Below are 25,000 nucleotides of genomic sequence, written 5' to 3' on the forward strand. Positions count from 1 at the left end.
AAAATAGCAGATCTACAGCTCATTGTGAGCTTGTAGATCTGCTATTTTCAAATGGCTGAAATGTATATAGGGCTGAAGTGGTTAATGTATGTTTTGTAATAATAATCCAAATCTACGAAGTAACTAGTAACTAAAGTTTTCAAATAATTGTAGCGGAGTACAAGTATAATACCTCTTTGCCTCTGAGATGTAATGGAGTAGAAGTAAAAGTACTGAAAATTAGGCACTACTACATTTCAGATTGGGGTCTGCGGCCAAATTCATATCAATCTGCGGGTCCTTGACATGAAAATGTTTGAGAACCACTGCATTGTTTGAAGGGGCAGCCATAGCTCAATGGATAGAGCAGCGGCGACTGGAGTTTAGATTCCCTATACACCCTTTCATTTCAAGGACCCCCATAACTCTGAGAGTGTACAAATGTTACCAAATGGACCTGTATAGGTCCATTTGGTTCCATTATACGCTCTCAGGGCCCGATGGCTGCAGTGCATAGTACCTATAGTCTGACAAACCTTAGGTTAGTGTGAGGTTAGGGTTGAGGTTAGGAATAGGGATAGGGTTAGTTATGGGCCGATAGGCTCTATGCACAGCAGCCATATTAACACTTCCTTCACAGGTGTTACCAATGATACTAATGAAGGCTCTGTTCCATTTGTAGCACAGCGGTTTCCACAACCCCCATAACTCTGAGAGTGTACAAATGGAACCAAATGGACCCGTAATTCCATTTGGTTCCATTTGTACACTCTCAGAGTTTACAAACCCGTAAGGGGCCATTTGGAAGCCCATGAGGGTCCCTGGACCCCAACTTTTGACCCACTGGTCTAGCAGTGTGTTTCCAGTGAGCCAACATGAAACCATATTTAGCTGCAGGACCCCAGTTTGAGAACCACAATTTCCAGTTTTCTTGACATTGTCTGCAAATTGTATTCAATGGGTTAAACATGCAATAACACCAGTATGGTTCTTTAAATGTCAATTTACCGTGTACAGTAAACGCAAACAAAGCTTGTCTTAAAAGATTACACATGCAATTAAATCACAATCACTATCTATCTATCTATCTATCTATCTATCTATCTATCTATCTATCTATCTATCTATCTATCTATCTATCCATCTATCTATCTATCTATCCATCCATCCATCGGCATCCATCCATCCTCCGTCCATCGGCATCCATCCCTGCCTCGTGCAGCGTTCTGGCGTTGCCGTGGCAACTGCATCCTCTTGCCTGCCTCCCTCCTCCCCTGCCCGTTGCTGCGCCCTGCGCGCACAGTTAGCACGCAACCTCCTGTGTGCCGCTGCATCCATCCAGAGAGAGAGAGAGAGAGAGAGAGAGAGAGAGAGAGAGAGAGAGAGAGAGAGAGAGAGAGAGAGGATAGGATAGGATTTGAGCTGGGGGTCTTAGAGAGAAAGAAAGAGAAAGATAGGGAGAGAGAGAGAGAAAAAAAAGGGGCATCAGCACCTCCACCATCCTCATCCTCATCATTATCATCATCATGGCGTTGATCCCCTGCCAGGTGCTTCGCGTGGCCATCCTGCTGTCATATTTCTCCGTGCTGTGCAACTACAAGGCCATCGACATGCCGGCGCACCAGACCTACGGAGGCAGCTGGAAGTTCCTCACCTTCATTGACTTGGTAAGATATTAAGATCTATAACTATCTATGGGGCTGAATCACAACGCATCCTTGTATCATGATGAATGAATGAAGCCTCCTTTTTATATTAGGTAGCCTATTCGGTCGTATTATTATAGCTCTGGTCCATAGCGTTAGAAGGAGTTCTCCTTAACGCTATGGTATTTGTAAGCCGTTTCCCGAACACTCGCGGTAGCGCGCAGGCTGTGCAGCCTCTCGTCTGTAGTCAAAATAGAAAATACCCTTTTGCTTCTCACCAAAACAAGGACGGTTTTAAGATGTTGAAAACCTGCTTTCTTTAGTGGGAACACTCGGAGCCCCCCAACTCACGTCTAAAATACACTTTTTTTGGCCAGAAAAGAAAATATTTCACCTGAAGGAAACATGTTGCTGCGCCCCCTACAGATCTGGACACGGGGAGTTTTCTATTGACAAGGTCTGTAGAGGGCGCAGTGGAACAACTAAAAAAACAACAACTTCCGGTGAAATATTTTCTTTTCTGGACAAAAAGTGTATTTTAGACGTGAGGTGGAGGGCCCCAAGTGTCCCCACTGAGTAAAGTAGGCTTTCAACATCTTAAAGCCGTCTTTATTTTGGTGAGTAGCGAAACTGTATTTTTTATTTTTACTAAAGACGAGAGGCTGCGCTACACAGGATGTGCGGGAGACCGACATAGCGTTAAGGAGAACTCCTTCTAACGCTACTGTGGACCAGAGCTAACTCGGTCGTAAAGACGACGGTGTCCCTTTGGCCAAAAAAGAAAAGAACAAAAAGAGCAGATCTACCAGCTATGAACGTGTCGCCATGCGACGCGTTTATAGCTTGTAGATCTGCTCTTTTCTTTTGGCAAGAGACACCGCCATACGACAGAAGCATACATTATAAGCTTAACGTGCGTGTCTGATCGGCCCATGTATGTGTGAGAGACAGACACATGCGTTGCTATTGTTTGTTTTTGCATCATTGATACAGTCAGTAGCTATGATCCCTACCATGTGAATTATTATTATTATTATTATTATTATTATGGGCTGTTTGCTGCGACAGGCCCTGTGTTGATGCTTTCACTCCACTATGGCTGACTGGGTGTCAGTTACCTATTAGGCTATACTGACTCTGCATCAGTGGAGTAACGAAGTAGATTTACTCAAGTACTGTACTTAAGAACACTTTTGAGGGATTTGTACTTTACTGGAGTATATCCAACTTCCAATTCTTTTACTTCTACTCACATCTCGGATCCAAATATTGTACTTTTTACTCCACTACATTTATTTGAACACTTTAGTTACTAGTTACTTTATCGATTTTGATTAAACATTCATCAACCACCTCAGCACTATATATACATTTCGTCCGTTTGAAAATAGCCGATCTACAAGCTCACAATGCGTCGCATTGTCAGCTTGTAGATCTGCTATTTTCAAAAGAGTTTTAGACATTTGAAAACTTGAAATGGGACATTCTGCAAAATGAGTACTTTTACTTTTGGTACTTCAACTACATTTTGATGCCAATACTTTTGTACTTTTACTCAAGTACATTTTGAGTTCCGGACTTTCACTTGTAACAAAGTATGTCTATATAGCAGTATTGATACTTTTACTTAAGTACAAATTTGAGTACTTTTTTCCCCACCACTGCTCTGCATCACATAATAAAGGACAGTCTGAGTAAAGCCTATAGTCTTTTAGGCTGTTTTCTATGCTGTGAGACACAATCAGGCTGGCTATGTGATGATCATGAATCTTCACTGCTGTAGGTTGGCCTTGTATGACTATACTAATAGGGATAGGATTTCCTGCCTGTTGTTATGTTATGTTATGTTTTGTTTGTCTCAGACCAAAGGACCACAATGGAAATAAATCACCGACTGTATTGTATTATCCTTGACGTTTCTGTGAGAAGCATGTGTTTTTCTTTTAGCCATGACGTCTATTAAATCAAATCAAATCAAACCACACGTTACATAATGATAATAAGAATAGGAATAATAGCCAAATAATAAAGACTAGAAGTTCGGGCCGCTGCGCGGCCCTCACATCTAGCGTCCGCGCGACGTCGCACTGTGTAGGTGTGTACATGTAGTGTGCAAGGAAGTAGTAGTGTTGAGTAATGTGATTGAGGCAAGAGAAGTATTGGGTATGAATGTAGGCGGGTTGTTGTTGATTGAAATGAGATTGCATTGTTTGTTAGATAGCATGGTTTATTGGCATGGTGTGATGTCGGACAGTGTTGGTGGCAACATGTAAATGTGAGAAAGGCAAAATAGCAGTGAAATGAAATGACATCCAGAATAACATTAACAGTGAAGCATTAATCAGGAGCAGGTGTACAGTATGTTGCATTGGGGGGAGAATACAAACAAAGGCAATGGCAATTATGTTGAAGAATGAAGGTCATTTGTCACTATGCAATCAGGGAGTAGCAGCACATGCAAAGTGTTTGAATGAGCATGTTTGGATTAATAAAAGAGTTCGGGATAAACAACGTTGTCAGTAATTCCCTCATCATTGTTCACAATGAAAACTTTGACGGCGCTGGCTCTCTTTCCCCTGGAGAAGGCTGTGTAGAGTTGGCCATGAGCGAACACAGGTTGAGGCAAGTAGATGCCAACTCGTTCGTTCTCTTGCCCCTGCCCCTTATTGATGGTAACAGAGAAAGCTAAGCGGATAGGGAACTGTCGTCTGATGAAGGTGAAGGGAAGCTCCTCATCTCTGTCATAGTGAGGTATCCTTGGGAGGAAGATTTTTTCACCCCTGTTTGTGCCAGCTGTAATCTCACACTCAATGATTTTGTCCATCATCTGCAGTGCCACCATTCTGGTGCCATTCTTGAGAGTGCGGTCGGGACCTGCTTGCAGGTTTCTCAGCAGCATGACTGGGGCTCCTACTTTCAACTTGAGGTTATGATCAGGCATTCCAGAGGGTGTCAGTGAATTGAGGAATTCCACAGGCATGGAGTCCTTGTGGTCGTCCTCCAGAATTGTGTCGGCTGAAAAGTAGACTCTCTGTTCTGTAGGGAAGTCTGCCAGGCATATGTTGTTGATTTCTCTAATGTCATTATTCAGAGGAGTGTATACAGTGCCATTGAGAAGGTTGTCTTTGTTGACACATCCAGTTTGCAAGTCAGGAAAGGTGAATGAAATGAGAGTTTGGAGATCGTGAACCAAGTGGTGGGGTTGAATGCGGACCTGCCATTCTGTGTCCTCCTCGTGTGGGAGTGTTCCTTCCCCTAATGCAAGGAGATAGTGGGAGAAGTCCTTCTCTGCTGCGTGTGTTCTCATGTTGAGGTTTAGCTTGTGGTGTTTCATGTGAGGATAGAGTGTTGACATCTGGATGCATGCTGAAACTATCTGGGGCCTGCCTGCTCTTTTGATAACGGGGAGGGTTTGCCTTGGGTCTCCACCCAGGAGGACAGTTTTGCCACCCCAAGGCTGCTGTGAGTGCATGAGATCCCTCAGTGTTCTTTCCACACACTCGACGTTAAAGCGGTCAACACTGAAAATCTCGTCCCAGATGATTAAGTTGCTGTCTTTAATGAGCTTGGCCAGATTGGACTCTGCGTTGATGGCACAGACAGAGTCTTGGAAAATGGGGATTGGGATCTTAAATCGTGAATGAGCGGTCCTACCACCCTCCAGGTTCTGTGCTGCCAAGCCTGTGCTGCCCACACACAGCACAATGCCATGCTCTGCGCGTATCGTAGCAGCAATGACCTTAAAGGTAAAGGTTTTGCCATATCCTGCAGGGGAGTTGAGAATGAACTGGCGTGTGATGGTTTCTTCTTGTGGGGCATGCACTGCCTGATAGACGGATTCGCAGAGTGCCATTTGTTCCGCAGTGAGCTTAGGAGCAAGCGACTGTACAATTTGTTGTTGCTGTGTTATGTTGAATTTTTCAGATCTGAAGATTTGTGTCAGCCTTTCCTGCGCAGTTAGTGGTCTTGGCTGTGGCATGTCATTGTAGTTGGATAGACCGCTGCCCATTTGTGAGAGTTCATCATCAATTGCAAGCAGTAGCTGATTTTGTATGAATGTTGTGTCTACTGCGTCTGTGGGGCACCTTTGTGCAGTGGCCTCCGCATGGAGAAAGTCTTCACTGAGCTCTGCAAAGAATCTGTCATACAGATGTTTGGGCTCTGATGGGTGACAGTAGTGGAGGATGATGGCAAAGGTTTCGCGGACTTTCCTTGGAGATGCGTAGCGTGACACCTCATGCATGGCGTTAATCCATTCTAGATCGTCCTGAAGCAAGCCCATGGCTAGAGCTGTGTCTTTGAAAGTGTCATAGTGGTTGCCATCATGTACCTTAAGGTCCTCATAGGTCTGTGGTCCTCTGATATGTGCTAGGAGCAGTTTCAAGTAGAATCTTTCTCCTTGGAGCACGGATACATTGGACATTCTTCCTATTGTACGTGGAATTTCCCTGTCCTTGGGTGCGTGGACTCTTTTATTCCACATGTGGGCCTTCCATGTGTAGTGTTCGGGAATCTGCATGTATAGATATTGCCTTGCTTCAGGGTCCTGGCTGTTTAGTTCGAAGAAGGCAAGCAATGTAGTGGGTTTGGCTGCTGCTATGGCCTCCTGTGCATGGCCTTCTCTGAAGACTATGCTCTGCTGGCCGTCTGTGTGGATGGCGAGATTGGTGACAGCAGGGAGTCTGTCCTGGATCTTGTACTCCATAGTCCTCCAGTGTGCATCATGAGCATCAATGGTTCTGGCATTGATGAATTTGGAGATCTCATCCCTGTCTTCAATGTCGAGGGTGCCAACATCAGCTCCCTTATGTACGTATTTGTACAGGTACTTGATGGTCTGGAAGGAGCCTACAAATTCAACGTTGATGTGGCATTTGTATTTGAGAAGGACCCAGGGGTTGTAAGGAACGACCCACCTGCTGTCAAACAGAAAGCCTTTCTTGTTGAAGGTGTGGCCGTCAATGGGCCGCCTGTACTCCGGGTAGCCATGACCATGATGAGGCAGTCGAGTGGTGGCACAGAAGTTTTTGGGGAATTTCTTAGAACAGAGGCCATTGACCATGCAGGGGCTGTTGGGGTAGCCTGGACCACAGGGTCCATGGAGCATGGATTGACACACCAGCTGATGCAACTCTGGCTCCTTGTCCAGGTCAGGTATGTCTGCTCTAATGATGTGATCAATGTCATCTACAGTCAAAATCTCGTGTAGGAGTAGCAGTATGTGGGCATGTTTCAGTCCTCTCATCTGTCCCTCAACAGTGTGTATTCTAGCCTTCATTTTGCCAAAAACTCCCAGCTTCATGTCGCGGAGGAGCTCATCCAGACTCCGTTTGAAGACTTTATTGACAATGTCTGGTCTGTCAGTGGGCTGCTGGTGTTCAAAAATGTTATTGAGGACACCTTCACTCCGTGAGTTTGCCGTAATGGTAATGAAGAGGTCAAACTTTTTGTATCTGGCTGCTATGGCAAGGGCATCTAGATAGTGCTTGTAGAGGTATCTGGGGCTACCAGTGTGTGAGCCTGGAAGAATTATCTGTTGACCAATGTTGGTGGCCTCAGTCTGTCCTGGCTGTGTTTGCTGAGTAGCCAGGGAATCAATCAGACCAGAATACTGGTGGGCCCTGTACTTGTCCTGTAGTTCCCTACTCCTGTAGTAGTTCATCCGGCAATTTTCTATTTTGGAGTATTGATCACAGAAGTATTCTTGAGCAAGTCGGGCCGACTTCAGAAGGGTGTTGAAGGAGTGGGTTCTCTGTTGTAGATGGAATCTGAAGAACTCCTGAAGAGTGACTTTGGCTGTGGGTGACTGTGCATGAACCTTTGTGATGGGGTTGTCGATGCTGAAGCCAGCATCCCCATGTGGCAAGATCAAGGGATAAGCGGCTGGGTCATACATAGGGTGTAGTGAATTGATGTGTGTAGTCTGGCTGTGATTAGGTACATCAACTGGAGTTCTGTACAGAACAATGTCTCTGGGCTCTGTCTGGCATCCTGGTGCAAAAACAACAACGTCAGGGACAGCAGGGTTGAGGTGACTTTTGTTTGCCCCCTGTGAGCTTTTTGACTTGAACACCATTTTCAGTGCCTGAGTTGGGTTGGCATTGAGTAATTCTGCGCCGGTTTTAAAGATTTTTACTAAAGGGTTAACTGTCTTTAACTCATTTTGAATGAGGGTTAAAGTGGGCTCCTTAATAAGGTCCTCTCCCTTAGCCTGATGAAGGCGGTTCTTAATTTCATTGTCCTGATCAAATACAAAGATTTGTGAGAATTTGGGTCGGTTATTGGTGTCAGGAAAGAATGCAGAGGGAGTGAGGTGGTACATTTGGCCACTCATCTTGAACGGTCGTGGCCCTAGTCCTTTGAATGCAATGATTTTACCGGTGACATTCTTAGAAGCCATAGACACTAAGCCATTGTACTGTCGGATGTTGGCCATGAATTGTTGGGATTCTGGAGAGGTCCTGTCAAACAGAGCTTGAAGTGCAGGAGGGGGGTCCTTGAATGGCTGTAGTTGGATTGTTCCGTAATGGCAACAGGCACTGAAGGTTTTGAGTGGGACAGGATCTTTTGAAAGTTTTGATGTTTCCCAGGGGAACATGACGGCCTTGCATGAAGTGCAGATACAATCCATTGCAGGTGTGGGAAAGGCAACTATTTCTGTGAGTTGTTGTGGCTGTGTCCACGCTCTTCTGAAGTGTTTATCCTTTGGTTTTGTCCTTTGTGATGGATGAGAGTGTGTTGTGTATTGATGGTCCTCATAGCGGCGTTCTGCGAAGAGAGAGATGGACAGCATGCATGATTAGGCAGTTGTGAAATGTGTGCGTAACATAGTAATTGTAATATTCTGTGTAGATGTAAGGAAAAGGAATGTGAGAGATTGGGTGATAGAATGCATTGGAGGGATTATGGGGTAAATCAAAGCACTTACTTTTGGCGGGGGTAGGGGCTACGTGCAGTAGAGTTGCAAGGCAACAACACGTGGACGTGTGTGGCATTGGTAGCGTCGCTGAGGACACTGGCATTGGCCAGGGCATCCAGGTCCTTTATAGTGATGGCTGTGCCCCTGTCATTATGGTGATGTCAGATAGTGTCAGACATCTCCATATATGGAGCTGCCTATATCAGTTATGCCCAAATATGGGACCGTGATGGCTGTGCCCCTGTCATTATGGTGATGTCAGATAGTGTCAGACATCTCCATATATGGAGCTGCCTATATCAGTTATGCCCAAATATGTGGGTTCTCTGATGTCAGACCAAAATAAGCACCCGGAAGTGAATTTCGCGCTGGGGAAGAGATTTGCATAGTATTGGGGCATAATGCGTTTCATATTTATTGTACATCATGGAAGTAGAGTAACGGTATGGGAAGCAGCCGGTTCAGAGGCAGAATATTGAGGAATTTTGGGGTAAAATGTGGAGTTAGTTGGGCCATGTGTGTGCGTGGAGACCACGCACACACACATGTGTAGCCCCATGAGTTTGGCCGTCAATTATAGGTGCAAGATAATAACAATAACTGGCTACTGCTGCTACTACTAATCATGATGTTAAAAGGCATATCATCAAACAATAAGCTACAATAAATTGAATGCACTGTAAACCCCCTTAACCCTTAATATAAGCCATATATATATATATATATATATATATATATATATATATATATATATATATATATATATATATATATATATATATATATATATATATATATATATATATATATACAGTGGTATGACAGATAGCTAAAATAGCCTATATGTAGCTAGGCTAGATCGGCTATCATTATTTTTGAAAAGTTTGAAAATTATTTTTTGTTTTTTCTATAATTTTGAGAGAACGTTTGAACTTTTTTTTTTATCTTTCGCCTATAATGACTTTCCCAAAATAGGGAGGTTGAAAGCGTAGGTCAAACAATTAATTAATTACATTTATTTAATTAATTAATTACTTTATTCTTTCAGTGTCTACATCTTGGTGACATGTAAGCACAGTGAAGTGGGCCACCGAATAATTGGCAAAACACTAACACTTTAATGATAATTTCACTATGTATTATATTAGAAAATAAATCAAATATATTATTTTAGTTCCATCGGTCCAAGTCAGAACACAATCGATTGATTGACCATTCAAATGAACATGCTCTGAAAATACACGCGGCCCACCCATCTGACCACTTAAAGGAGACACACCATGAATTTAAAAAAAATATTTGATATTTAATATCATATGGTGTATGTCCCTCAAACCATTTTCAAAAGGTTTGAGCCTAAATCAACACTCAGATATACTCATCCCAAGTCAATTCTCTCAGGCTTATAAAGCACTTTCAGCTGCAATACCAAAACGTCCTGTTGGCTAGGGGGGTGCTGTACTGCGGTACTGAGCAATTCTGTCTGTCAAAATACATGGGAAGAAAGTTTGGTGAGGTAAGCAAACTTGCCATTCTGAGATGGCCTGTTCAGACACGCCCATTTTGAAAATCTCTGAAATGAGAATGAATGACTGAATGTTAAAAGAAAATATTTTTTGGGGTACAAGAGACACTGGGGAGCCCAAAAAAAAAAGTGAAATTCATGGTGTGTCTCCTTTAACACGGCCCGCTCAAGTGAGCCCTGTTCCAGAAAAGCTTGGGTTGCACACATACATGCACAGGAAAAAAACACACACACACACACACACACACACACACACACACACACACACACACACACACACACACACACACACACACACACACACACACACACACACACACACACACACACACACACACACACACACACACACCCAGCCATGTCTATATTGTATGAACACACATGTACTGTACATCTATGCTCCGACGCACGTATGCACGCACGCACAGACGCACGCACGCACGCACACACACCCAGCCATGTCTATATTGTATGAACACACATGTACTGTACATCTATGCTCCCACACACGCATGCACGCACGCACGCGCACGCACGCACGCACGCACGCACACACACACACACACACACACACACACACACACACACACACACACACACACACACACACACACACACACACACACACACACACACACACACACACACACACACACGCACACACACCGGAGTGGTAGCCCACTACCAGATGTGGTAACAGGGTGTATTTCCTGGTTGTTGTGCGGGGGGTTAGTGGGGGGTCATTAAGTAAACCACCAGGAGACGAGGAACACGCTTAATGTGGAAAATATGACACATACTGACTGACTGACTGGCTGGCTGGCTGACTGACTTACTTGCTACTGGCTGGCTTGCTGGTTGGTTGGCTGGTTTGCTGACTGGCAGGCTGGCTGGCTGGCATTGCACTGCGATCAGTGCGATGCTATACACGCTGTGTGAGCTTGTAGATTAAACATTTTTGCTCGACACCGTTGTGCGACAAAGTATATATAATAGCGCTTGAGTGGTTAAAAAAATATATACAGGGGTTGACACTAACGGTTGCCCGACTGCCCGTGGCAAGTAAATAAAACGTTCGGGAAGGTGGAGGCTGGAGTCTGCTTTCAGGTTCGTTGCCCGACGGCCAAGTGCGTTTGAGTGGGGAAACGACTGTCTTTAGTTTGCTATAAACCAGTGTTGATTTTGTCAGCAAAAATTTTGATTTAGTTTTAGTCATAGTCTTTTGAATAAAATTCCATTTAGTTTTAGTCATATTTTAGTCATCTGAAATGTTTTAGTTTTTGTCTAGTTTTAGTCGACTAAATATCATAAAATTATAGTCGACTAAATCTACAGTTGATTTAGTCGACTAAAATGTATTTTGGCGGTGCCTTGATGGCGTCGTAATGGGCTGATTTTACACTTGGTTGCATGCTGAAAATAGCAGATCTACAAGCTCACAACGCGTCGCGCTGCGACGCGTTGTGAGCTTGTAGATCGGCTATTTTCAGCATGCAACACCCGAGTGGAACCAAATATAAAATGACGTCCCTCACTAACATTTTAGTCTAGTTTTTATTTGTTGACGAAATTGTCAATATATTTAGTCTTAGTTTTAATCATCAAAGCTTAGTTTTATTTAGTTCTTATTTAGTTTTCATCAGTGAAAAAAGGTAGTCGACGAACATTTTTCGTCATAGTTTTAGTCGACGAAATCAACACTGCTATAAACACAACACAAGATGTCTGTGGTATTTAGAATAAGTCATATTGTATACTGTAGCTATTGAGATATTTGGCATAAATATTGAGTAAAGTAAAAAAATAAGTGTTAACCTTGACCTTTGGGCAAGTAGAAACATGACCTATACTTGCTCGACGGGCAAGTGCATCTGAGACCTTATTGTCAACCCCTGATATTTACAGTTTTGTTTTATATGAAACAAAAAAAAAAAATCTAAAAAGTATAATCACGACATCAAGACAATAATCGATAGTTGCATCCCATGGATGGATGGATGATGGATACAGATATGTTTTGTATATTATATATTATTTGTTTTCGGCAGGCCCTCAAAGTTAGCTCTTCACAAAACATTCGAGTTAGATCACTTGCAGTTCATAAGATTGTGGCCTCACTGTCCACTCATTGTAACACGAAATTTGTCGCACGCACACGCACGCACGCACGCACGCACGCACGCACGCACGCACGCACGCACGCACGCACGCACACACGCACACACACACACACACACACACACACACACACACACACACACACACACACACACACACACACACACAATTTAGTTTTGATTGTTTGATTACATTGGTGGCAATGTAAACGTATGTTTTCTCATGCCAATTGGATTTGAATTGAATTGAATTGAGAGAGAGAGAGAGAGAGAGAGTTTAAAGCAGGCTGCTTTGCGTATGTTTGTCAGATGTGTAGACTGAATCATGAACCGATCGGCATCGCTGTCAGATATCCCAGCACCGTGTAATCCGCCTCAACTAGTGTGAGAGAACAGCAGAGCTGTCACACTTTGTAAACTCACACACACTCCATATGCAGCCAGTCCTCTAACACACACACACACACACACACACACGCACACACACACACACACACACACACACACACACACACACACACACACACACACACACACACACACACACACACACACACACACACACACACACACACACACACACACACACACACACACACACACACACACACACACACACACACACGTTCTACTTAAGTAAAAGTATCAATACTGCAATGTAGAAATACATACAAGTAAAAGGCCTGTGTTCAAAGTGTTACTTGAGTAAAAGTCCAAAAGTATTGGCATCAAAATATACTTGAAGTACTAAAAGTAAAAGTACTAAAACTGTTTGAAAATAGCAGTGTGAGCTTGCAGATCGGCTATTTTCATTCTTTTTTTTTAATATAAAACAGGGTTAAAGTGGTAACAGTATGTTTTATAATATAATAATTTATATCTGCAAAGCAACTAGTAACTAACGTTTTCCAAATAATTGTAGTGGAGTAAAAGTACAATATTTGCCTCTGAGATGTACTGGACTAGAATAATAATAATAATAATAATAAACTTTATTTGTATAGCACCTTTCATGACATGAAATGCAGCGCCAAGTGCTTTACAGAGCAAGAATACAGTTACAGTTACAACCAATTTAACAACAAAGCAAACAAAAAATAAAATAAAATAAAAGCAAAAGCATAAAACATTAAAATAGGCAATACAGTGAGGACTTAAAAATCAACCAAAGAGTCAGCTAAAAGCAAGAGTGAAGAAATAGGTCTTGAGCTGTGCTTTAAAGCTATCGACAGAGGCTGCCTGTTTTAGGTGTAATGGGAGTTTATTCCACACTGTTGGTCCGTAAAAGCAGAATGCTGCTTCACCGTATTTTTTATATGTCATTTTAGGCACCTCGAGTAGGTCAGCACTTGAAGACCTGAGGGTCCGGTTTGGATCATGTCTCTCTAGGCAGTCATAGAGGTAGGAAGGTGCCAGACCATTTAGAGCTTTATAAACTATTAAAAGAATTTTAAAATCAATCCTAAAAACAACCGGGAGCCAGTGTAGTGAAGCTAGAACTGGAGTGATATGTTCTCTCATTCTAGTTTTAGTTAAAATTCTGGCTGCCGCATTTTGAACAAGTTGTAATCTGTCAGTTGTTTTCTTAGGCAGGCCAGAGTAGAGTGCATTGCAGTAATCAAGCCGAGAGAAAACAAAAGCGTGGATCAGTGGATTAGAAGTAAAAGTATAGACAATTGGAAATATTCCGGTAAAGTAAAAGTACCTAAAACGTGTACTTAAGTACAGTACTTGAGTAAATGTACTTTACACAGCTACTTTCCACCACTGACAGACACACAGACACACACACACACACACACACACACACACACACACACACACACACACACACACACACACACACACACACACACACACACACACACACGCACACACACACACACACACACACACACACACACACACACACACAGAGAACATGGGAGCGAGCCAGTGGTCGTATTACAGTACATTACCACACTAGTGTTCATGGGAATTGTAGGATTAGGCTCCAGCCCGCCTCAGACAGATGCAGCGATATTTCGAGCTTTTGATTCATCGCCCGCCAAGTTGGCTAGTAACTTGACAGCGCTACCCGCCGCCGCCGCACTTAACCCATTAAGACCAGGAAAGAATCTATGTGTCATTTTGAGATTTCTTTGGCTATTCGAAAATAGCAGATCTACAAGCTTGTAGATCTGCTATTTCTTTTTGGAAAATCTTGAAAATCTGTGCAAATCTTTGAATATATATATATATATTTTTTTTTAAAGCTAACATTTTTAACTAAAATCTTTGCTTCTGGGGGATTCTACAAATGTCTTCTAAATCCTAAGTTATGTTATGTTGCTATAACCAGTGGTTCTCAAACGTGTGTCAAGAACCCCCAAAATGATATGTATTTGTGGCCCCCATCTCAAAATATTTTGTTTCAGGGACCCACCAGAAGCAAAGAATAGAGTTAAAAATGTTTGCTTTAAAAGAATATAGAATATATTCAAAGATTTGCACACCTTTTCAAGTTTTTTCCAAAAATAGCAGATATACAAGCTCATAGCGCGGCACTCGGTGCCGCGCTATGAGCTTTTATATCTGCTATTTTTGAATAGCCAAAGAAATCTAAAAATGACACAGATGCGTTCCCGGTCTTAAAAGGTTATTTTTTACGTTGGCGGGTTTGGCGGGCGTTCACTTCAAGGCCCTGCTACACTACACACACATGCGCCCCAAATGTAGTGCCATATGATCGGCCCAAAAACCGGAACCATGTGGATCTGGGGATCCACGTGGGAACGGTGTGGCTCCAGCGTGGATCTCCTGACTTCATGTGGCCATCCATGCCTGTGGCTGGCTGCCAAAATCGGTCGTTTATGACATAATCATTGACTCCAAATTTGGGCAAAGTTTCAGCCCGACCCCCGAGCCCCATTGACTTCCAGTGTTTAAAATTAAAGTTGAATGTTTAATTTTAACTTTACATATTTAAAGTTAAATGTTTAACTTTAAATATTTAAAATGAAATGTTTAACTTAAATATTTAATATCTAACTTAAATGTTGTAAATATTTTTTTAAAGTATAAAACATTTTTGAACACATTTTCTGGAAGACAGACACTTGGCATCCAGAAGAGAAGAGAAGAGAAGAGAAGAGAAGAGAAGAGAAGAGAAGAGAAGAGAAGAGAAGAGAAGAGAAGGCGCTAACAATATTGGATAATGGATCCTAATACTTCCAAAATGCACATTTCTTTTCCACTGCATGTTTAAAATGTCTTCCTAGACATTCCTACCAGTGGAAATTCATAGCCTGGAAAAGTTGCAAAAAGAGAAAATATTGAATCAGTTAAACCTGATTCATACTGTGTTGTATGATAAATAGCCCATCTATGTGACCTAGGGATAAAAGTGTTTTATTCAAAACATGCATCAAAATCCTGCTAAAATCCTAAAAAACGGGAACCCGCATAGCCACACCCTTCGTTGGAAAGGGGAGGGTTAGCAGTAGACAGTGAAGGTTTGAAAGCTGAGCCAGTGGTGTTATGTAACTAAGTACATTTACTCAAGTACTGTACTTAAGTACAATTCTTATAGGTATTTTTACTTTACTGGAGTATTTCCAATTTTCAGTAGGCCTACTTTTACTTCTACTCCACTACATCTCAGAGGCATATTGTCCTTTTACTCCACTACAATTATTTGAAAACTTTAGTTGCTTGTTACTTTGCAGATATAAATTATTACATTATGAAACATACATTAACCACTTTAGCCCTATTTTATGCCTAGGCTATTTGAAAATAGACAGATTTTATACTTTTGAAAACTTGTGAAATGGTACATTCGGCATAATGAGTACTTTTACTTTTGGTACTTTCAGTATATTTTGATGACAATATTGTACCTTTACAAAAATATTGAATAGAGGACTTTTACTTCTAAGGGTTTCTACATTGAGGTATTGATAGTTTTTTGGGGCTTTTCTGCGTTTACTGGATAGTACAGTGAAGAGTGGCAGGAAACAGGGAGAGAGAGAGACAGGGAGTGACACACAGCAAAGGCCATCGGCCTCGGAAATCGAACCCGCCACTCGCTGTCAGGCTTGTGATGGTTGTAGGCTATATTTGCTTGCAAGAGATATGTGCTCATGATCCAAAGCAAACTTGACAGCCAAAAACAAAGAGTATAATTCTCCCACACCCAGTTCTTCTACTTTACAAACATCTGCTAATCTCGCAAACCAATACGCTGTGTACATTTTTGCACACTGACAATAGGCTGTTATGACCCTGGCCTAGGGGAACCAGGGAACATAGCAAAAACAAGGGAGACGCAGTGTAAAAAGTATACTTAGTATTCATTAATGAACAAAACCCAAATCAAACAAACTATAACTGAGTGGATGGTGTAGTGTGGGTGCGAGTGCTGTATGTATTAACACATGTTGGAAGGAGTGCAGGTCAGGGAAGTGCAGAAAACAGGGATCTGCCAAAGGACTGGCTTTTTATAAGGGCGTGAGCACCAGGGCCCAGGTGCACGCCAATCAGCCTGATGACCTGCATCACTCTGCTCCCCAAGTCCTAGGAACCAAATTGAAAGGACAATAGAGGATATGCGCATGCTTAAAGTGAGTGGCAAATCGAGTGGCAAAGAAACATGCAAAATGAGTTTAACATTGTTTAATGTTGTTTAATGCAATCAGATATGACTTTTCTGTTTGGATGCATGGGCTGTCAAGGCCAGAAAGTATTTTTTGACACTCAGTAGGCATTCCTGCATAACTTCCGGGTTTGATGATGATGTCACACGCATATCCTCTATAGGCTCTATGCACAGCAGCCACATTGGACAGAAATTGGCCCCTTCCTTGCTTCCTTCACAGGTGTTACCAATGACACTAATGAAGGCTCTGTTCCATTTAGTAGCACAGTGGTTCTCAAACTTTTTAATTTCAAGGACCCCCATAACTCTGAGTGTCCATTTGTACACTCTCAGAGTTACACCCTCTCAAGGAACCATGAGGGTCCCTGGACCACACTTTGAGACCCACTATTTCTAGTGAGCCAACATGCACAATATCAGCACCCTGACTCTGTTTGACCAGAATGGAACAGAGCCTTCATTAGTATCATTGGTAATACCTGTGAAGGAAGTCAGAAGAGGCCCAATTTTTCTCCAAAATGGCTGCTGTGCATAGAGCCTATCAGAAGGGCAAAGCAAACACAACTCATAACCACATAACCTAAGTGAAACTGAAATACATGTAGCTACACTATACACAATACAGGGAACCGTCACAAGGCCAAGGAAGTGCATTTTTTGTTGTGAATTCAAAATCTCAGATCCATCTCCTCGATCTCCAGGCTTTTATTTTCCTTCGTGTTTTGCTAAAAAAAAATAAGAGCCTGGACCAAGCTGTTCACATTGCTGGCATAGGAAAAAAGAAAAAAAAAGGGATGGGAGCCAACCTTTCATTTCCCCAACCACCCAGAGTGCAGTGGGCGTCACTCCAAATGTTGTGACGTCAGGGCTCTCAATGCTGCACATTGGGGGAGGAGGAGTGGCGCGGAGCGGGCACACAGATCGGTGAACCAATAGGGGCCCGCGGATGTTTTTTTCCCGGAGATTTTGAATCCGCCCCTCTAGACCGGATAGCAGACGCGCGAGGGCAGGCTACTGTCCCACCGATCCAGAAAAGTCTGATAGGTGGACATCATTGGTGGTACCATCAAAATATTCACTGTACCCTCAATGAACTCTGAGTGCCTTCCCATTTCTTTATTTAGTGGACAAGCGTTTCTTCTTTTTGTTTTCGGAGGAGGGGGTGTGTCTGTTCCTGTTGCTGTTGGCAGTCATGGCTGCCAGTTCCCATCTGATGTCGTTTGGGAGTTCAGACTGCTCCAGACCATAGTGAATAACTGCTAGCTTACATAATGTCTTCAGACTAGGACTTAGGTCTAAGACATACACGTCATCTGTGCTACCTCCAAAGAAGATGGCACAATCTCCCGCCGTGGAACAGGTCATGTCAACTAGATGCATGCCTTTCCACTTGGGCTCAACCGTCTTGCATGAGGGCTCAACCTTCTTCCAGGAGAAGGTCTCCGGACTGAACTTCCACAACCTATTGCAAGACTTGCCGTGTGGTTTGGCTAGGCCGCCAAATATGTACAACTCTCCATTGTAGGCAAAAGCTGAATGATGGCCTCTGGGTGCCTCTGAAATAAGCTGTGCAGGTGGTGTGCTCAGCCAGCAGTTGGTCTCTGTGTCAAACACTCTGATGTGGTAGGAACGTCTGCCTTCAGGCGGACTGTCATAATCATAGACCGTCATTCCCCCAAATACAAACATCTTTGTCCCGATGATGGTGGCAATGCGAAATACTGAAGCAGGGGCTGTAGTGCCCATGGTGTTAATTAAAGACCAGACCATTGTGATGGTGTCCAACTTGCAGATGTCATCATTGAAATCCTCCGCCTCCCAGTTATACCCTCCATAGAGATACATGACCTTCCCCAAGACACAGGCTGAGTGTCTCTCCCTGTCCTTTGGAACAGTGCCGGAAACCACAGGCTTGAACCATTTGTGGGTGTCGACATCGAATGCACAAAGCATGTTGCCGTAAGGTATCCCCCCGCACATATAGATGATATCCTCTATCAGTACAACTGTGTGGTACCAGCGTCTGTTGGGAACCTCAAAAGGACTTACTCTTCCAGTTGTCAGTAACTTCTTCCAGCGTAAAGACACAGTGTTGAAGACATGGACATCAATCCCCTGGTCATTGTGATTGATAGAGCCTCCAATGGAGTACACCTTGCATCCCACTGTCACAGCAGCACCTGAGCCACCCAGTCGAGGTCCTTTCAGATGCACAGTCCAGCACAACATGTCTCACACACAAGTAGCACCGGGTTGGTCAAGGCTTTCTTGCAGTGCAAAAGTATTCAGTCCTAATGTGCACTCTAGCTGTCACAGGGATAGGTGGAAGGACCCAAAAGCAGACTTCAATGGGTGGCGAAAAACCGTATAACAGGAAAACCGCAAAGGACCAAACTACAGAACGCCTACTAGCTATGACTAACAAGGTGTTTGACATTCTGCTGGCATTTGCTGTCTAGCGGCTATTATATACTGTAGGTCCTGATGACGTCATTGATGATGTCATGCCTTGACAGACACCACTCTGAGGTATAACAGGACACACTGATGATGTCACTGATGATGTCAGCTTCACAAAGGTCACACATCGTTTGGCCAATCCACGAAGCCGATGTGATGGGTTGGCCAATTAAGGACGCTTTAGAGCCTGTATGTGGTATGCACCTTAACCACTAGGCCATCGTCGCCCCACGGTGTCGATACTTTAACCCATTTAGACCGGGAAAGAATACGTGTCATTTTTAGATTTCTTTGGCTATTCAAAAATAGCAGATCCCTAACCCTAACCCTAGATCTGAAAATATCGAGAAAATATATACAAAACTCAAATCTGGGGATTTCTACAAATGTCTTCTAAATCAGTTTTTCTAAAACACTTTTCTAAAACACTTTTCTGAAACACTTTTCTTAAACTTTTTCATGTCAAGGAGACCCAACATGATATGTATTTGGCTGCGGACCCCCATCTCAAAATATTTAGGTTCAGGGACCTCCAGAAGCAAAGATTGGAGTAAAACAATTGGTTTGCTTTAAGAAATATATTCAAAGATTTGCACAAATCTTCAAGATTTTCCAAAATATTGCAGATCTAAAAGCTTGAATGTGTTTGCTATTTTTGAATAGCCAAAGTCTAAAATAATGGTTAAAGTGGTTAAAATCTAAAATGACACAAATGCGTTCCCCGGTCTTAAAGGCAGACTAGGTAGCTTTTCAGATCTGTGTGTGTACATACCCCCCCCCCCCCCCCTTCTCCCCTCTCTGACAGGTATCAAAGTGATTGCTGTCTTTAATGAATTCATTGATTAGAGAGAGCACTAACGAGTTTTACACTTTTTATGGCCCAATCAATCAACTCAGTGCACAACCCCTTTGAAGTTCAAAGGGATCAATTAAGAGCTATATATATATATATATATATATATATATATATATATATATATATATATATATATATATATATATATATATATATATATATATATAAATAAAAATGTAGGCTCAAAGTCTGCCTTTAATGGGTTAAATAAGTAAAAAAAAAAAAAGAATCCACCACTGCATACTGCAAGATCGGAATAAAGGCAGAAAAGAAATCTGAGACGGTGCAGGAGAGGCGATGCGCGGAGGAAGGGCTGCTTGGCAGGTCAGGCCAGAGGCGGAGGTCCTGAGCACTCAACCATCAAGCAGGACCGACTCCACACTGCAATTTACTGAACAAACTGCAGGCCTGCTGAGGCGGGAGGACGTTTCACAGTTCACAACGATATCGTGGCTGTTGGGACAGGAACCTCTTATCTCCATATTCTAACTTTTTGTGTTTTTTTTTCCGTTAACCCATTAAGACTGGGAACGCATCTGTGTAACCACTTTAACCATTATTTTCATACTTTTGGCTACTCAAAAATGTACAAGCTCGCGATCTGCAATTTTAGAAAAATATTGAAAATATGGGCAAATCTTTGAATATATGTATATACTTTTTTTAAGCGAACATTTTTAACTCATATTTGCTTCCGGGGGGCCCCTGGAACAAAATATCTTCAGATTGGGGTCCGCGGGGGCCAAATACATTATCATTTTGGGAGGTCCTTGACATGAAAACGTTTGAGAACCGCCGATATACAGCAGCATACGTTGTTTTCAAAGAACTGTTAGGATTTGCAAGACATTTTTACAAAAATACCAAAAAATATATATATTCAAAGATTTGCACACATTTTCCACGATTCTTCAAAAAACAGCAGATCTACAAGCTCATAGCGCTGCGCTCGGTGACGCGCTATGAGCTCTGCTATTTTTTGAATAGCACAAATACATCTTAAAATGACACAGATGCGTTCCCGATCTTAATGGTGCTTGATCACACTACGGCATCACACAAAAGCATCAAAAGTAGCAGATCTACAAGCTCGAAACGCGTCGCTTCGCGACGCGTTTCGAGCTTGTAGATCTGCTACTTTTGATGCTTTTGGAATTTGAATCCTGAAAAGTAACAGTTTTGGACATATGAGGTTTCCACCCGACATAGACGGTATAATAGAGCACAATCCCCTCTTTTGGACGAGATTATGTTCAGTGCTGAATGTCCTGGGGGCGTTGACTGGAGCATACCACATAACATAGGCTTAGATGCAGCCTGACACCAAGTCCCCCCGGTTCGATTCCCGAGCGTGACAGACTTTTCCTGCGTGTCACTCCCTGACTCTCTCCCCGTTTCCTGTCATTCTACTATACTGTATAAATAAAGGGCAAGGCTGTAAGAAATACTGAATGTCCCTCCAGATCAATATAGATCTGTCTTATGACCACACCAGCAGCCACACATAAAGCTGTTTTTTTTTTTTTTTAGTTTTGGACATAATGAGGTTTCCACCCGACACTATACTGTTTTATTGCAAGTTTGACAGAAAGGATGCTGATTGGAGCACACATACTGGACATTTCGTTAAAGATGGAGTGCCATGATATTTTTCAACCCTAAAACCTAATCATAAGGTATTATTATTATGTAAGGATTTTTTTCAAAAAAAAAAAGTGTACAGAAATAGTAAAAAAAAAAAAGTTTATGTGGACACGCCTCCAGTTCATTAAGTATGCCTGGTTCTCACCTTAGCACCTCCTCCACCACCTTAGCACCACCCACCTGTCCTAGTCCCTCCTCCTCCTCATGCCCACACCTGTTGTGTTATGATAATGAGGGGGAGGGTATGTTTTTTGGGGGCTCTGTGATGTCACTAAAGGGCTGTTTCTCTATTGGCACGTTTGACCCTCAAGATTTCAGCCTCCAGGAAAAAAACTGCAAAAACATGGCACTAGCTCTTTAACCTCTGTTAGAGGCTATGCGCGTGACATCATCGTACCCGGAAGTTATGCGGGAACGTCTATACTGAGTGGCAAAAAAAAACGACTTTCTGGTCTTGACAGCCCCTACATCCACACAGAAAAGTCCTAGTGTATCTGATCGTATTAAACGTCGTTAAACTCACCAACATGGCAGCTGTACGGAAAGCTTGAATTATCCTCTTTCTATCAGCAAGGTTTGTGTTTCTTAGAAATCCACCGTAGAGACATGTTATGAGCTACTTTCTGTCAATACATTCCGTGCAGGTGATTATTTTTCTCAGTGTCAGAGTGTGGAAGCGCTAGTTTTGAAAAACACAACATCCTGCTGCCTCCTGCATCATGTGACATTTAGAAACGGGTGGTACGCAGGACCGTTGAGTGATTTCCAACGAGCACTTCCAAACTCCCAACGCTCCATGCTGCTCAATGTTTTGCCACTCAGTCTAGATGAGGGGGGCGTGTCCCGGTGGACAAGTGACGCATGTGCATACTCTCTATGGTTGCTTTATCAGAAGTTATTGGCCAAGGAAAAGGGGGACCAGCTGCTTCAGATCGGCTGATGAGGAGCTGATGGGGAAATTGGACCGCACCATGTTCCCTCTGCACTGTGGGGAGGGGCAGGGCGTTATTAGTCGGTGTTGTTTGTAGTTGATTGAACAAATGTAATTTTTTGATATTTCAGTTGTATTGTGTTTTCATTAGTTAATAATTTTTTTGGGGGGTTTTATGACCTCAATTACACCCAAAAAATCTGAACTTTGAACATTCAGTGGATTTTCTGTGGTCTGGGGTTTTCTGAATAATTAGGCTGAAAAGTAATCTGAGCTTGGCCCTTCGACAGTGAGGTCACTGTCGATTAATCCCGCCCACTCTCCTCCTCGCCCCTCCCCTCCCCTATCCTGTCCTTTGGGGGGGCGGAGCAGAGGCGATGATTGACAGGCGAAATCCCTCACGACACCCGCAGGCAAAGATTTATTTTTTCATTGCAGTTGAAAAGGCTTTAGAAATGTGAGAGAAAAACACCTGCCATGGATCAATGGAGTGGAATTTTTTGTTAAAACTTTCTATACATGTTTGAAGGACCATGACAAAGACTTTTAATGTGTGGTAAAACTGAACGTCATGAAACCTTTAACACTTACTTTAACCAAAGTAAATCACTTACCCTACCTTTAACCATTTACATAATAATGCTTATTAATAATGCTTCGTAATCACTCGCGCGCGTGAAAATAACTTGAGAACGGACGTGCAGATTTCCATTAAACGTGGTGTGGTGTGTATGTGGTGTGTGGTGCGTCTGTGCAGGTGATCCAGGCGGTGTTCTTCGGCGTGTGCGTGCTGACCGACCTGTCCAGTCTGCTGACCAAAGGCATCGACAGCCGGGAGCAGGAGAGACAGCTCAAGAAGCTGATCGGTCTGAGGGACTGGATGATGGCGGTGCTGGCCTTCCCCGTTGGAGTGGTGGGTAGTGTGTGTGTGTGTGTGTGTGTGTGTGTGTGTGTGTGTGTGTGTGTGTGTGTGTGTGTGTGTTTGTATTACTATACTTGCGAGGACCAAGTATAGTAGAATTTGGAGACATGTACAATGTGAGGATCGTTTTCCTGGTCCTCACAAGACAAATGGTTGTTTTATAGTTAAAAAAATATTTTTAGAGATACGTTTACAATTAGAAAAACATTGAGGTTAGGATTAGACATTTCGAGGTTAGGTTTAGGGATTGGAATTAGAGCTGAACATGATTTATAGTTAGTTGCGCGCCAGTGTCATGCACCGAAAAATAGCCGATCTATAAGCCCACAACGCGTCGCGTTGTGGGCTTATAGATCTGCTGTTTTTCGGCTTTAGGCTTAAGGGTTAAAAATGGCAAAATATATATATTTTTTTAAATGGCATTCATAAAGTGGCTGTCCTAAAGTGTTGATGTCCTCACAAGTATAGTAATACAAACGTGTGTGTGTCTGTGTATGTGTGCGTGTGTGTGTGCATGTGCGTGTGTGTGTGTGTGTGTGTGCGTCAATCAATCAAAGATGTGAGGCGACTCAAAACGAAATAGTTAGTTCTTGCAAGACGGCTTGTTGTGTCAGGATATGTAAGCTCCCTCTGTGGCCGTTAGAGACTTTAGCCACATTAAAACCCTATATACTTTGTTGACAGGAGACCCCAGGGGTCTATGTTAGCCCCCTTCCTTTCCCCTATACACTAACGCAACTGTCTTCTCTGAAAATAGCCGATCTACAAGCACACAACACAACGAGTTGTAGATATTTTAGCAGAATGTTAATTTTTTTTTACCCTCTTTTATGCACAATTTAGTTGTTCAGCTAATTAAGTCTCCCCCCCCCCCCCCCCACACACACTAATTTGTTGTCTCTGCTGTTGTATTCTACTGGCTCTCCTGCCATTGAGGAGCCCCCACTGGGGACGGAGGCTTTACTCCTCCCGCCCAGTGGTGGAAAAAGTTACTTAAGTAAAAGTATCAATACTGCAATATAGAAAATACTCTGTTACAAGTAAAAAAAATCCGGAATTCAAAATGTACTTGAATAAAAGTACAAAAGTATTGGTATCAAAATGTACTTATAGTAACAAAAGTAGAAAGCACTCTTCATGTAGAATGTCCCATTTCACACGTTTTCAAATGTATAAAAATCTGTTGAAAATAGCAGATCTACAAGCTCACAATGTGTCGCGATGCGACGCGTTGTGAGCTGGTTACAAATAATTATAGTGGCGTTAAAGTACAATATTTGTGTCTGAGATGTAGTGGAGTAAAAGTAAAAGTATAGAATATTGGAAAGTAAAATGACCTCAAAATTGTACTCAAGTGCAATA

General features: G+C 42.7%; 1 protein-coding gene across 1 annotated transcript in view; it reads left to right on the forward strand.

Moving 5' to 3' along the window:
• Positions 1 to 1,505: 1,505 nt before the first annotated feature.
• Positions 1,506 to 25,000, forward strand: part of aig1 (androgen-induced 1 (H. sapiens)) — a gene marked incomplete at both ends in the record, with an annotated part of 77,906 nt that continues 54,411 nt past the window's right edge. The window contains 2 exons of the mRNA XM_084082036.1: positions 1,506 to 1,646; positions 23,474 to 23,629. Of these exons, the coding sequence (XP_083938162.1) occupies positions 1,506 to 1,646; positions 23,474 to 23,629 (297 nt within the window). The remainder of the gene's footprint in view (positions 1,647 to 23,473; positions 23,630 to 25,000) is intronic.

This window comes from Gymnoscopelus microlampas, assembly GCF_963454915.1.
Source record: "Gymnoscopelus microlampas genome assembly, chromosome: 16".
Classification (NCBI taxonomy): Eukaryota; Metazoa; Chordata; class Actinopteri; order Myctophiformes; family Myctophidae; genus Gymnoscopelus; species Gymnoscopelus microlampas.